The sequence below is a fragment of the Athene noctua genome, chromosome 1 (genome assembly GCF_965140245.1).
Source record: "Athene noctua chromosome 1, bAthNoc1.hap1.1, whole genome shotgun sequence".
Taxonomy (NCBI): domain Eukaryota; kingdom Metazoa; phylum Chordata; class Aves; order Strigiformes; family Strigidae; genus Athene; species Athene noctua.
In genome coordinates this window covers 107,030,072-107,043,527 of record NC_134037.1, presented here as the reverse complement: position 1 = coordinate 107,043,527, position 13,456 = coordinate 107,030,072, and the positions used below count along the sequence as shown (strand labels likewise).

The following is a 13,456-nucleotide window of genomic DNA, read 5'->3' as shown; positions in this document are numbered from 1 at the left end:
TCTTTTCCCCCCATGGAACGACACACTGTAAGTAAAACGGGAAAGGTATTTTCTCCAACGCGTTAGGCATGCGCTTAATCAGAGGAAATGCCCACAAAACGCCACAGAAAGATAGATTTCCAAAGCAGAGCCTCCCACCACAGAAGGTGGTATTGCACCAAAGGGACGTCCACGGAGCTCTGTCTTGGGAGGGCAGAAGGAATTCTGGCAGAAGGAAGTGGGCAAGCCTTTCCTTGCCTGGCAGGGCAGCACAGGCTCTCTGCCGAATGGCCCCCACAGATGGACTGTCCCACACCCACGGGCACACCGTGCTCCAGAGCGAGACCCTTGGAAGAAAGGGCCGATGCAAACCAGCCTAAGGGATCTCCCCTGTAGAGCTAAGGTAGCAACGTGCCAGACAGTTGCTTACTACTTCAGGGCACCCCTCGCCCCCTGCTAATGACCACATTTCTGGTTTAGGCACCCGTTGCTTTGTCTCTGAGCACCCCTGAGACCGTGGTAGACTCCCCGGGATGCGCAGGAGAACTGAAGAGCCTCGCAGAGCACAGAAGGTAAAACGAGTCATCTTTGGTTAAATCAAGAACTGATTCCAGTTGATCCTGCCTTTACCTATCTAATCATGCAGTGGGATGGAAAGGTTTGCAGGCTCTGTTCAGAAAAACAATGGCCACGGGAAAAGAAAGCGAGAAGAAACCTGGGAAGAAGAGAGGCCATGCCACCCAGCAAAGAAGAGACGAGAGGAGAAGAAGGGCCAGGAGGAAAAAGAGCAGGAAGGTGCAAAAGGAGCCCCGGGTGTGTACCAGGCTTCGCTGCTCATCTTTGCCAACTCTCCGCACTGCTCTAAGCCAGTCCAACTGACTGGCGAGGGATGCTGCTATGCAGGGTTTGGAAATTACCCCATGGCAGCTCCCCAGGGGAGCCCTGCTGTGTGGCACAGGGGCACTGTGCACCTCTGCACACGCACAGCTCTCTGAGGGCGTTCCCTTAGAGGGGAAAAGGTGCCAGAGCCACCGCGGAGCCAAGGCCAGCAGCAGCTCTCTTCTGGGATATCAACAATTCCTTGTCAACTGTGTTTCCCAAAGAAAGGGGAACCAAGCCATGCCTGCTCCTGCCTTTGTGGCTTTACCAGTGCTTTCTGGCTCTGTCGTTGCAGGTGCTGATTTCCCGTTACTGACTGAACCCCTGTGACTCCTGGGCTCCTGATGTCCACAATTAAAGGACATTTTCTCCCTTCTGTCTGCGTGTGCACTACGATATTCTGGACTAGGTAGAAGTTGTTTTGGGATGAATCCTAGTGGAGGAGTTTGGGATCATCCTCCCTTGCGGCAGAATCCTTTCCAGCAGGCATCGGGGCTGAGCTCGGTTTGCTTGAGGAGTCAGACGAAAGCACAGAATCCCATAGAACAGCTGAGGCTGGGAGGGGCCTGTGGAGGTCCTCTGGTCCAACCTGCCTGCTCACGCAGGGTCACCTGGACCAGGTTGCCCAGGACTGTGGAGTAGTGGGCACCTTCCCTTGACACAGAGAGCATCTCACGGGCTGAAAGAGGGATGCTCTGGAGAGTTTCTGGCAAACCTCTGGAGAAGAGCTTGTCCTCGCCCCTCTTCCAGGGGCTTTTCCAGCTCTGGTGCCCTTCCCAAGGACAGCCCCACCAGGTGGGTGCAGTCAGCATTGCAGGAAAGAAGAGGCAGCAGCCACCGCAGTCAGCACTGCGGGAGAGCTGGGACCCCGGAGACCCTCCCAGGCTCTCCAAACCCAGCCTAGCCCTGTCCAGACAGTGTCCACAAGAGTGGTCTTATATATCCCTTTTCCCAGCGTGCTGAACTTCCCTTGAAGCGTTAAGCGCCGGGCTGAAGGGCTAAGGCTTGGACAATAAGCCCAGGCCAGACCTGACCTAGAGATCAATCCTGTCTATTTGGAAACTGATAACCGTCGTGCTAGTAGGCATCATGCTAGGTTATAACAAACCACCTATACTGATGTAAAAAGTGCTGAAGTGTTAAAGTACTGAAGCCTGAACAACAGGCCCCGAGCCCAAGCTGCTAACTTAGTATGTAGTCATTAAGGAAATCACGTAGTAAGGAATTAATGAAAGATGGATCTTAGCTATCATATGCTCGTTACTGACGGTGCATGTCATGAAAACATGTCTATCCTGGATGTACCTTTCTTCTTCTTCGCGTAGAGGCAAGGTAAGAAGGCCATGAAGGCGGCTGTCCGGCCTTGGGACCAGGCGGGTGGCCTTGTTCTAAAGAGAGCATAAATAAATCAGATAAGCAGGGAAACTCCCTTAGCTTCTCCCTTGAGCCCTGGCCAGGCTCTGGGGGAATCTAATGCGAGAGTGAAACCAGATAGTTCCGCCTCATACAGAGGTGCCAGCTATGCTGGCTTGCTGATTTGGGGGCGTATAAGGCTGGACCCGCTCACAGCGACTTTGGACGCCTCACCTACGGGTGGAGGCACCGCGTAGGACTTCCCCCTTGCCGGGAAAGGCTCTCCAAATCCTCGCTGTAACCGGGGCTGCCCAGCATCTGCGGGTCTGGATGATGGTAGCGTGTGCAAGTGGTGATGGATCTTTCTTAATCACTCTTGTCTCTCTCAGGTAGTAACGATTTGACGCATTACCCTGTATTTTCCTCTTTGTTTAAGTGCACGATTCTGTCTTTTCTTACTGTGTATGTTTTCTGCATTATTCTGTTACATTGTTTAGTTATTTCCAGTAAAATACACCTTGCTCTCTTCACTCTGGTGTCTGAGTTTAATTGGTATCCCTAACCGGCAAAACACAGGCCCACAATCTTTCCTGTTGGAGTGTAAAATAGCCAGAAGATGCCCATGTCCTGCACTTTTCCTGCAAAGACTCACTCTGATTTCCTGCATTTTTCCTGTAAGGGCATGTTTTTAGCTCTCTTCCTCGCTTCTGTTTTAACCGAGGCACTGCACGGTATCAACAGGCACAGCAGACACACGGCGTCCAAAGCTGACCGTGGATCCCCTTTTTGCCACGGGGAGGGCCTTTCGCACAAGCGTGTCCCTGGCTGTGCTGGCTGCTCGGTGGGTGAAAGTCACGGCTCACAGTGGAGTCTGCCTTTCGCCACGATGGTCATTCCCAGGGAGAACAGCTGGTGGGATTGAGCAGGACCCTGCAGGGAGAACAGAAGGGCAGGGACGCAGACATTTGCCACAAGGCCAGCGGAGCGGGTTGCTCCAGCGCAGCCCACTGCGCCTTGCTACGCTGCTGGACCTGTGCGGATGCTCAGGGGACAAAGGGTTAAACCTGAGTTGCCTGCATGAAATACAGCTGTCGCCGGCCTGGGGGCAAGCTGACCCAGGAGCTGGTCCTGAAAAGCACCAGCCCAGGGCACGGAAAGCTTTGACCAGCTGCGACTCTTCTGGAACAGACTGTGCCATGTGCATCCATTTCTATTAGCAACTCTCTCCTGCAGGGGAAAAGGAGTTTGGGATCTTGCTCATGGCCACAGGAGGAGGGTGGTGGCCTCGGATGGTGCGTGAGGCTCGGGGCTGGCCTTGCTGTGCCCACAGAGTGACAGAGGAAAGACGCTCCCTGGGGAAGAGCCATCAGCGTGCATTTGAAATGGAGGAAAACTTCACTGCGGTTTTGGTTGTAGGTGGAAAGTTGTGGAGGAATCAAAGAGAAATTCTACGCCTTCCATAGCCTGACAAAGGGAACTGGCTGTACAGCAATTTTTTTGTTTGTTTAATGTTTCTGGGAAGAGGCTTATGCTGGTAGCGAGCAAGGCAGAGTGTCAGACAAAGCAGCTCACGGGATGGGCGGGATAGAGGGAAATTTCCTTGGCTATTAAAAGCCCCATTGCTCTAGAAGTTGCATCTTTTTTCTCTCGTCCTTTCTCTTAGAAGGGAGTGGGTGGAGGGGCGTGGAGGGTTTCCCTTCACACTGTTATAATCAGACAAAGCCAGTTTTTATAAATATATATAGCTTTATTTGGGTTCAGTCGACTGAGGGTGGGAAGCAATAGGCAAAGCAGCGCTGGGTGCGAGGAGAGCCGCACCTCTGCCACACGCACCCCGAGCTCCAAAAAGCAGCGTTTTTTTATACTCTTGTGCCATCGTCTTTAACCAATCTCCTCCCGGCAGATAGTTGTCCTGCTCTTTTCCATTGGGGCATTTGAGTTGCTTGGGTGCGTGTCCTCCTCCTATTGGGTCTTTCGAAAGTCTCGAAGCCTTGGTCTCTTGGCGCGCTTTTCTCCTATTGGATCTTTTAAAAGCCTCATGATCTCATCTTTTTGGGGGGCTTTTCTTCAGACAGCAGTTACATATTAGCTCTAGGTGGGGTTTCTGAGACACGGTTACACTGTTCCAATCCGCATGGCACACTTACATCTTTATGGTTTAACATTTACAGATCATTCAAGTGTATTGCACCCGCCAATTATGTTATTGTAACATAACAAATTAGTTACAATAGTCTATTACAACAGCTCCTACAACATGCATCGTAGCAGTCAAGATGGAATATGCCTTTCTCCTGTACCTGTTCTTTTTGGAACGTGGTGAATTCAATCAATAGCCCACTGAGTTCAGCAGACACCTGTGAGTTTTAGCCTTTGGCTCAGCAGCTAGATGCAACCTCCTGTCACTGGTGTCAGCACCATTAATGCAGATAATCTGCTCGCTACTAATGTAGGCTACTACTATGTAACAGTCTGTGCCAGAGTAGAGCCCGATCCAACGTTACATGCGAGGTCAGTACTGCCAAGAGGTGTGAGACTGAAAGGGAAAACGAGAGAGCCTGTACACCTTTAAATGGCTTGAAGGGATGACAAGGAGAAGCACTGTGTATATAACACCAAAAACAAAACAAAAAAACAAAACCAGAAAGGATTTTCCCCCTCAATTTCTGATCGTTCTGTGACAAAGCCCTGCCCCGCACCATGCGCGTCCCGTCCACGTTCAGGGATCCGGATGGGATGGTGGGGCAGAGCACAGCCTCAGGCAGCTTGCAGAGGGCACACGAGTGGGAGGGGAGGCTCCTGCAGCGGAGGGCCCTTGGCAGGCTGGAGAACGGGGCTGGCAGGAGCCTGCTGTGGTCAAAGAAGGGGAAGAGGGAAGAGCGCCGTCCTGGACCCGGGGAGGAAGAAGCCTTTGGAGCCGTATGTGCTGGGGGAGAGCCCGCTGGAAGGCAGCTGTGCAGAGCCCTGGGGTCACGGTGGACCCGAGGCTGACCAGCTTGGAGCCAGCAGAGTACCCCTGGGGCAGTGGCGGCTAAGTGCCTCCTGGGCTGCAGCAGGCAAACCCCTGGCAGCAGGTGGAGGGGGGGTCCTTCCCCTCTGCTCTGTCCTGCTCTGGGCTCCCCAGGGCAAGGCAGCCAGGGCCATGCTGGATGGAACCCCCAGCCCGAGGCCCCGCCCACTTTCCGTTGGGCCCAGCGTTGGTCCGTTGGAGCCAACAGCCGCCAGAGCCGGCAGCACGGGGCTGTGCTGGCACGGAGCGGCGCCGGGAGGAGGCAGGGCCAGGCCGAGCGGCGCTCCCCGGCACCGGCACCCCGCTTCCCGTCCTCGCTGTGGCCGGCTGGGCCACATCCTTGGTGCAGAGCGAGGGTCCTCCTGTCCCGGGCAGGATGGGTCAGGCCAACTGCTGCTGGCGCTCCAGGTGAGCTCCCGCCGCGGCTCGGGCACGGCCGGGCACGGCCGGGCCCCGCAGACGGGGCCATTCTCATGCCCGCCGCGCTCTGCTCCCCAGGGAGGCTCTCACTGAGGCCGAGGCGGTGCTGAGCACGGACGTGCGGCTGACCCGGGGCCGCAAGAGGAGCGAGAGGCGCCTTCTCCTCCTCCAAGAGGAACTGGTGGTTGCCAAGTTGCAGTAAGCCCCTGGGAGCCCAGCTGCCTTTTCCCCATCCCTGGCCCCGGCCCCAGGCCAGGGACGCTCTGGCACCAGCCCTGGGCCCTGGGGCCTTGGTGCCGGATGCACCAACGTCCGTCCCAAGGGCAGGTGGGGGGCCGGGCTCTGCCCGGGGGCACCCCAAGGCGGCCACCTCAGGCTCCCTGCCCGTCTCTCTTCTCCGCAGACGTGGCACCACCCTGTGCCCACAGCTCCGCCTGGCCCTGGACCAGCTGTGGGTGCTGAGCAGCGGGAAGCAGGCAGCGGGGGAGGTCAAAGGGGAAGAGGAGGAGGAAGGCAGCGAGGAGGACAGGGCCTCCATCCTCCTCATCTGGCCCACCGGCACCTGCGTTGCCACTTTCGGGTGAGTCGTGGGGCCACGTCCCACGGCCGGGCAGGAGAGGTTCCCAAGCGTGCCCACGCCACCCTGTGAATGGCCTCTGCCCTCCGTGCAGAGCCTGGGCAGGGAGCGGGCAGCGCGCCGGCAGGGAGGGATGGGGGGGTGCGTTCCCACATCCTGCATCCCCTGGTCACCTTTCGGTCCCCACAAGGGAAGGGCAGGGGCAGCTGCTCTGGCAGCACAGAGGGAGCCAGGGCTTGGGCAGCAGGCCTGTCCTGCCCCACTGGGCTTGTGCTGCCCCTCTGCCTTTCCCAAGGGGCAAGGCTGTGCAGGCGCCTGCCTGTGACGACAGGCTGGGCGGCAGCGGGGCCTGACGCGGGTTCTCCTCTCTTTCTGCAGCTCCCGCGCACTGAAGCAGCTGTGGGTGGGCAAGCTGCTGGGGTAAGCTAGGGGGGTGCTTCAGGCACAGCCGAATGGGGGACCTCAGCTCCCCAGCTGGGGAGAGCTGCCACTGCGGCTGCGGGCAGCTCTCCGGCAGAGTTGCCTGACAAGACACAAGAGGTGGCTTGGGGCTCACCCAGCTCTCTCCTGGCCCCTTCCCGGTGCACAGGACACCCGATGGAGGAAAGGGAGCCCGAGTGGCCAGTGTCCCATCCATCAAACTCCTGCAGAAGGAGCTGAGCCGACGCCACGCCGTGAGTGTCTCTCTAGTGTGGCCGCTGACCCCGAGCACTGGCCCTGCAGCCGAGCAGCAGAGGCATCGCTGCTCACCTCCTTCCACTCTTTCTCTCCTGCCCAGTGGAGGACATTCAGCGCCAGGAGCCTGGAGCGGCTGATGCAGTGTCGGGCAGAGGTGAGAATGGCTGCCTTTCACCGGCCTCTGGCTGTGCCGGCGTGCCACGGATGTGCGGCCGCTGGGGTGAGCCTGTGCAGGAGGGAGGGAGGGTCCCGCGGTGCCACTCCAGGAGCAAAGAGGGTTGGGGAGCCACCAGGAACGCCGCGTGTCCTCGCCGGCGGTGCTGGGAGGAAACCTGCTGCGTGAGGCAGGGAGCCCGGGAGGGCAGAGAGTCCCCGCTCTGCCGCCCTCTGGCTGCTGGTGCCGGGTGGCCGTTGCCGGTGGCCCTCTCTGCTGCGGGGCTGCTCTCTAAGCGCAGCCTGGTTCTTGCAGGCTGATCCCAAGCAAGGGCCTCCAACAGCCCCATCTACCAAGGGAGGGGGACTTCGCCGCTCATCGGGTGAGTTTGGGAACGAAGGGCAGGGAGGGCCTTCTTTTCTCCAGGACCGGCACGTCTGCACAAGGGAGGATGCTGTTGCTGCTGCCCTCTGCCCAGAGGAAATCGGTGCCCATCACGCTGCAGCAGGAGAGAGCGGAGCGCTCGGGAGCCTTCGACAGTGCTGAGCACTCGAGGTGCTGCCTGCCTGAGCTCTGCCCCCAGAGCCGGGCAGAGGGGTCCCTGCTTCTCGGCCAGAGCCGGGAATGAGCCCTGCTCGCTTGTTCCCTGAGTGTCACCCTGCAGGTTGGGCACCCCAAGGGAGGACGGAGGTCACCCGGACGAGCAAGGACACCCGCTGGGCAGCGGCCGCTGCACGTGGTTCTGCCGGACAGGGAGCCTCCCTCTGCTGCTGCTGCTGGCAGCCTGGAGGAGGGCAGGGCGAGGGCTGGGCCGGGCTGTCCCGCCGGCTCTCAGGAGGCTGCGAGCCGGAGCCGCCGAGCCAGAGCCCTGGTTCCAGCTGCCGGCTCCCTGCCCGTGCCGTCCCGCCGCAGCGCTCAGCGCCGCGCTGCAGGCAGGGCTGGGCTGGGCAGGCTCCGGGAGCGCTGGCCTGGCGGTTCCCACTGACGGGCTCTTGCTCTCTTTTCCTTTGCAGCGGGAGGGAGCGGCGGCGGCAGCAGCAGCAGCAGCAGCAGCAGCAGGAGGGGGCTGCCCTGGCCCTTTGCTCTGCGGCGGAGCCCGGCCGCTGCCCCGGCGCCAGGGCAGGCGGGCTCCGGCTGCAGCAGGGCGCTCTTTGGGCAGCCCCTGGCAGCCCTCTGCGGGGAGGCCGGCACGCTGCCCCGGCCCATCCAGGTAGGCCAGCCTGCACAGGGGGGCCCCAGCCCTCCCCCCGGCTGCTCCAGAGGCAGCGTCCCCAGCGGCTCCGGGGCTGGCTGGGGGACTGGGCTCTTCACCCACGCCTCACGCTGCTGGTCCCAGGCCCTTTGCGGGGCGAGGGAGCCCAGCCTGGGGCAGAGCTCTGGCCTCTGCCGTCACTTGTTTCTTCAGCCAAGCAGCTGTCCTCCTGCGTCTCCCGCAGGAGCTCCTGGACATCCTGCACCAGCGAGGACCGTCGACGGAGGGGATCTTCCGCAGAGCTGCCGGCGCGACGGAACTTCGGAACCTGAAGGAGGCCCTGGACCGCGGCGCAGATGTGGACCTGCCAAGCCAGCCCGAGATCCTGCTGGCTGCCGTCCTGAAGGTGAGCGCTTCTGCCCTGCCGCTGGAAGAGCTCCTGGCTGGCCCGGGATCTTCAGAGGCTCACCTGAAGCCCTTGGCCTTGCAGGACTTTCTCCGCAGCATCCCCGGCAAGCTCCTGGACGTGGACCTCTACCAGGACTGGATGCGAGCCATGGAGAGGCCGAGCCAGCAGGCAAGGGTGGAAGAGCTGAGAGTGTAAGTGTGGCCAGCAGCCTGCCTCTTGCGTAGGGAGTGGGGGGGGCCTGGGACTTGCCTGGAAAGGCACGGGCTCCTTAGAAGCTTGCATTTTCTGGCAGCTCGCGTTTGCTGGGCTGGGGTGTCATTTTGGGGGAAAGGGCGTGGGCAGGGAGCCTTCCCTTGCGTGGGCTTGGGGGAAATCGGGCGCTGGGAAGCAACACTCTGTTTTCTTCCTGATCGCTGACTGGGAGCACGTGGAAAGGGGCACAACACAGACACTGGCTCCCGCCTGCCTTGTGCAAGCTTCAGGGACAGCTGGGGGCAACTTCTGCTTCCTTAACGTTGTGTTCCTGCTCCCTCAGGGTGGCCGAGAAGTTGCCGGCAGCCCATCTCCTCCTCCTCAAGCGGCTGCTCCCACTGCTGCAGAACATTGGCCACCAGGTGTCCACCAGCAGAATGACCTCCAGCAACCTGGCCATCTGCCTGGGGCCAAACCTGCTGGGCCCACCCGACGAGGCCCTGCTCCCCTTCGAGGCCATGCTGGAGGTGACCGAGAAGGTACGCTCTATTGACCGGCTGGCTGCAGCCTGCCTGGGCCGTCAGAGCTTGCTCCTCTCCCGAGCAAATGCCGGGGGAGTGGCTGCCTGGCAGAGCAGCCCCACAGCCACAGCCTTCTGTGCAGAAGCAAGGGTCAGCAGCGGGAAGGGCTGCCTGACACCTTTCCAGACGCCTGCACTGAAACCAAGGCTTTGATGTGTGCAGGTGAAGCTGCTGGTGGAATTTCTGATTGAAAACGGCAGCGACATCTTTGGGGAGGAGATGGCTGGCCAGATGTCACCAGAGCCCGTGGACACATCCACAGGTAGGAGGAGGGACTGAGGGCTGTCACAGCCTGAGCAGACAGCTGGGGGAGGGCTTCCCGTGGGTTTTGCTTGAGCTGTTGGCCACTTCCAACAAGTCACTTTGCTGCACACGCTTTTGCTTTCCAGAGCTGCCTTTGGAAAAGGAGCATGGCCCTGCGGGCGAAGCAGAAGCGGAGCAGCAGGCAAAAGCCTCCCTGGATCCAGCACCAGCCCCTCTGCTCGTCCTCCAGAGAGCAGCAGGGGCAGACACGGCGGTGGGAGCAGAAAGGGCGGAGGTATGGCAGATCCCTCCACCAGCGCTGCCACCGTGTGTCTTAGGTAGGAGCAGGGTAGTTCCTCTTGGCTCCAAGCAGCTGCTGTGCCTCTTCCTGGCGTTCAGGCTCTCGTGGTTTGGCATTTTCTCTTTTCCCCCCATGGAACGACACACTGTAAGTAAAACGGGAAAGGTATTTTCTCCAACGCGTTAGGCATGCGCTTAATCAGAGGAAATGCCCACAAAACGCCACAGAAAGATAGATTTCCAAAGCAGAGCCTCCCACCACAGAAGGTGGTATTGCACCAAAGGGACGTCCACGGAGCTCTGTCTTGGGAGGGCAGAAGGAATTCTGGCAGAAGGAAGTGGGCAAGCCTTTCCTTGCCTGGCAGGGCAGCACAGGCTCTCTGCCGAATGGCCCCCACAGATGGACTGTCCCACACCCACGGGCACACCGTGCTCCAGAGCGAGACCCTTGGAAGAAAGGGCCGATGCAAACCAGCCTAAGGGATCTCCCCTGTAGAGCTAAGGTAGCAACGTGCCAGACAGTTGCTTACTACTTCAGGGCACCCCTCGCCCCCTGCTAATGACCACATTTCTGGTTTAGGCACCCGTTGCTTTGTCTCTGAGCACCCCTGAGACCGTGGTAGACTCCCCGGGATGCGCAGGAGAACTGAAGAGCCTCGCAGAGCACAGAAGGTAAAACGAGTCATCTTTGGTTAAATCAAGAACTGATTCCAGTTGATCCTGCCTTTACCTATCTAATCATGCAGTGGGATGGAAAGGTTTGCAGGCTCTGTTCAGAAAAACAATGGCCACGGGAAAAGAAAGCGAGAAGAAACCTGGGAAGAAGAGAGGCCATGCCACCCAGCAAAGAAGAGACGAGAGGAGAAGAAGGGCCAGGAGGAAAAAGAGCAGGAAGGTGCAAAAGGAGCCCCGGGTGTGTACCAGGCTTCGCTGCTCATCTTTGCCAACTCTCCGCACTGCTCTAAGCCAGTCCAACTGACTGGCGAGGGATGCTGCTATGCAGGGTTTGGAAATTACCCCATGGCAGCTCCCCAGGGGAGCCCTGCTGTGTGGCACAGGGGCACTGTGCACCTCTGCACACGCACAGCTCTCTGAGGGCGTTCCCTTAGAGGGGAAAAGGTGCCAGAGCCACCGCGGAGCCAAGGCCAGCAGCAGCTCTCTTCTGGGATATCAACAATTCCTTGTCAACTGTGTTTCCCAAAGAAAGGGGAACCAAGCCATGCCTGCTCCTGCCTTTGTGGCTTTACCAGTGCTTTCTGGCTCTGTCGTTGCAGGTGCTGATTTCCCGTTACTGACTGAACCCCTGTGACTCCTGGGCTCCTGATGTCCACAATTAAAGGACATTTTCTCCCTTCTGTCTGCGTGTGCACTACGATATTCTGGACTAGGTAGAAGTTGTTTTGGGATGAATCCTAGTGGAGGAGTTTGGGATCATCCTCCCTTGCGGCAGAATCCTTTCCAGCAGGCATCGGGGCTGAGCTCGGTTTGCTTGAGGAGTCAGACGAAAGCACAGAATCCCATAGAACAGCTGAGGCTGGGAGGGGCCTGTGGAGGTCCTCTGGTCCAACCTGCCTGCTCACGCAGGGTCACCTGGACCAGGTTGCCCAGGACTGTGGAGTAGTGGGCACCTTCCCTTGACACAGAGAGCATCTCACGGGCTGAAAGAGGGATGCTCTGGAGAGTTTCTGGCAAACCTCTGGAGAAGAGCTTGTCCTCGCCCCTCTTCCAGGGGCTTTTCCAGCTCTGGTGCCCTTCCCAAGGACAGCCCCACCAGGTGGGTGCAGTCAGCATTGCAGGAAAGAAGAGGCAGCAGCCACCGCAGTCAGCACTGCGGGAGAGCTGGGACCCCGGAGACCCTCCCAGGCTCTCCAAACCCAGCCTAGCCCTGTCCAGACAGTGTCCACAAGAGTGGTCTTATATATCCCTTTTCCCAGCGTGCTGAACTTCCCTTGAAGCGTTAAGCGCCGGGCTGAAGGGCTAAGGCTTGGACAATAGGCCCAGGCCAGACCTGACCTAGAGATCAATCCTGTCTATTTGGAAACTGATAACCGTCGTGCTAGTAGGCATCATGCTAGGTTATAACAAACCACCTATACTGATGTAAAAAGTGCTGAAGTGTTAAAGTACTGAAGCCTGAACAACAGGCCCCGAGCCCAAGCTGCTAACTTAGTATGTAGTCATTAAGGAAATCACGTAGTAAGGAATTAATGAAAGATGGAGCTTAGCTATCATATGCTCGTTACTGACGGTGCATGTCATGAAAACATGTCTATCCTGGATGTACCTTTCTTCTTCTTCGCGTAGAGGCAAGGTAAGAAGGCCATGAAGGCGGCTGTCCGGCCTTGGGACCAGGCGGGTGGCCTTGTTCTAAAGAGAGCATAAATAAATCAGATAAGCAGGGAAACTCCCTTAGCTTCTCCCTTGAGCCCTGGCCAGGCTCTGGGGGAATCTAATGCGAGAGTGAAACCAGACAGTTCCGCCTCATACAGAGGTGCCAGCTATGCTGGCTTGCTGATTTGGGGGCGTATAAGGCTGGACCCGCTCACAGCGACTTTGGACGCCTCACCTACGGGTGGAGGCACCGCGTAGGACTTCCCCCTTGCCGGGAAAGGCTCTCCAAATCCTCGCTGTAACCGGGGCTGCCCAGCATCTGCGGGTCTGGATGATGGTAGCGTGTGCAAGTGGTGATGGATCTTTCTTAATCACTCTTGTCTCTCTCAGGTAGTAACGATTTGACGCATTACCCTGTATTTTCCTCTTTAAGTGCACGATTCTGTCTTTTCTTACTGTGTATGTTTTCTGCATTATTCTGTTACATTGTTTAGTTATTTCCAGTAAAATACACCTTGCTCTCTTCACTCTGGTGTCTGAGTTTAATTGGTATCCCTAACCGGCAAAACACAGGCCCACAATCTTTCCTGTTGGAGTGTAAAATAGCCAGAAGATGCCCATGTCCTGCACTTTTCCTGCAAAGACTCACTCTGATTTCCTGCATTTTTCCTGTAAGGGCATTTTTTTAGCTCTCTTCCTCGCTTCTGTTTTAACCGAGGCACTGCACGGTATCAACAGGCACAGCAGACACACGGCGTCCAAAGCTGACCGTGGATCCCCTTTTTGCCACGGGGAGGGCCTTTCGCACAAGCGTGTCCCTGGCTGTGCTGGCTGCTCGGTGGGTGAAAGTCACGGCTCACAGTGGAGTCTGCCTTTCGCCACGATGGTCATTCCCAGGGAGAACAGCTCGTGGGATTGAGCAGGACCCTGCAGGGAGAACAGAAGGGCAGGGACGCAGACATTTGCCACAAGGCCAGCGGAGCGGGTTGCTCCAGCGCAGCCCACTGCGCCTTGCTACGCTGCTGGACCTGTGCGGATGCTCAGGGGACAAAGGGTTAAACCTGAGTTGCCTGCATGAAATACAGCTGTCGCCGGCCTGGGGGCAAGCTGACCCAGGAGCTGGTCCTGAAAAGCACCAGCCCAGGGCACGGAAAGCTT

General features: G+C 58.2%; 1 protein-coding gene across 1 annotated transcript; it reads left to right on the top strand.

The window, feature by feature from the left end:
• Nucleotides 1-4,911: 4,911 nt before the first annotated feature.
• LOC141957708 (T-cell activation Rho GTPase-activating protein-like) lies at nucleotides 4,912-8,846 on the top strand. Its single transcript, XM_074899635.1, has 4 exons — nucleotides 4,912-4,950; nucleotides 8,210-8,260; nucleotides 8,487-8,648; nucleotides 8,733-8,846. The coding sequence occupies exons 1-4, from the start codon at nucleotides 4,912-4,914 to the stop codon at nucleotides 8,844-8,846; spliced, it is 366 nt and encodes a 121-aa protein (XP_074755736.1).
• Nucleotides 8,847-13,456: the final 4,610 nt, after the last annotated feature.

Bases quoted from the DNA above. Each gene is read 5' to 3' on its own strand.
- LOC141957708 (XM_074899635.1), top strand. From the start codon at position 4,912: ATGCGCGTCCCGTCCACGTTCAGGGATCCGGATGGGATG. The intron at 4,951-8,209 runs GTGGGGCAGAGC...CTCTTTGGGCAG, and splicing joins TCAGGGATCCGGATGGGATG to CCCCTGGCAGCCCTCTGCGG. The intron at 8,261-8,486 runs GTAGGCCAGCCT...CGTCTCCCGCAG, and splicing joins CGCTGCCCCGGCCCATCCAG to GAGCTCCTGGACATCCTGCA.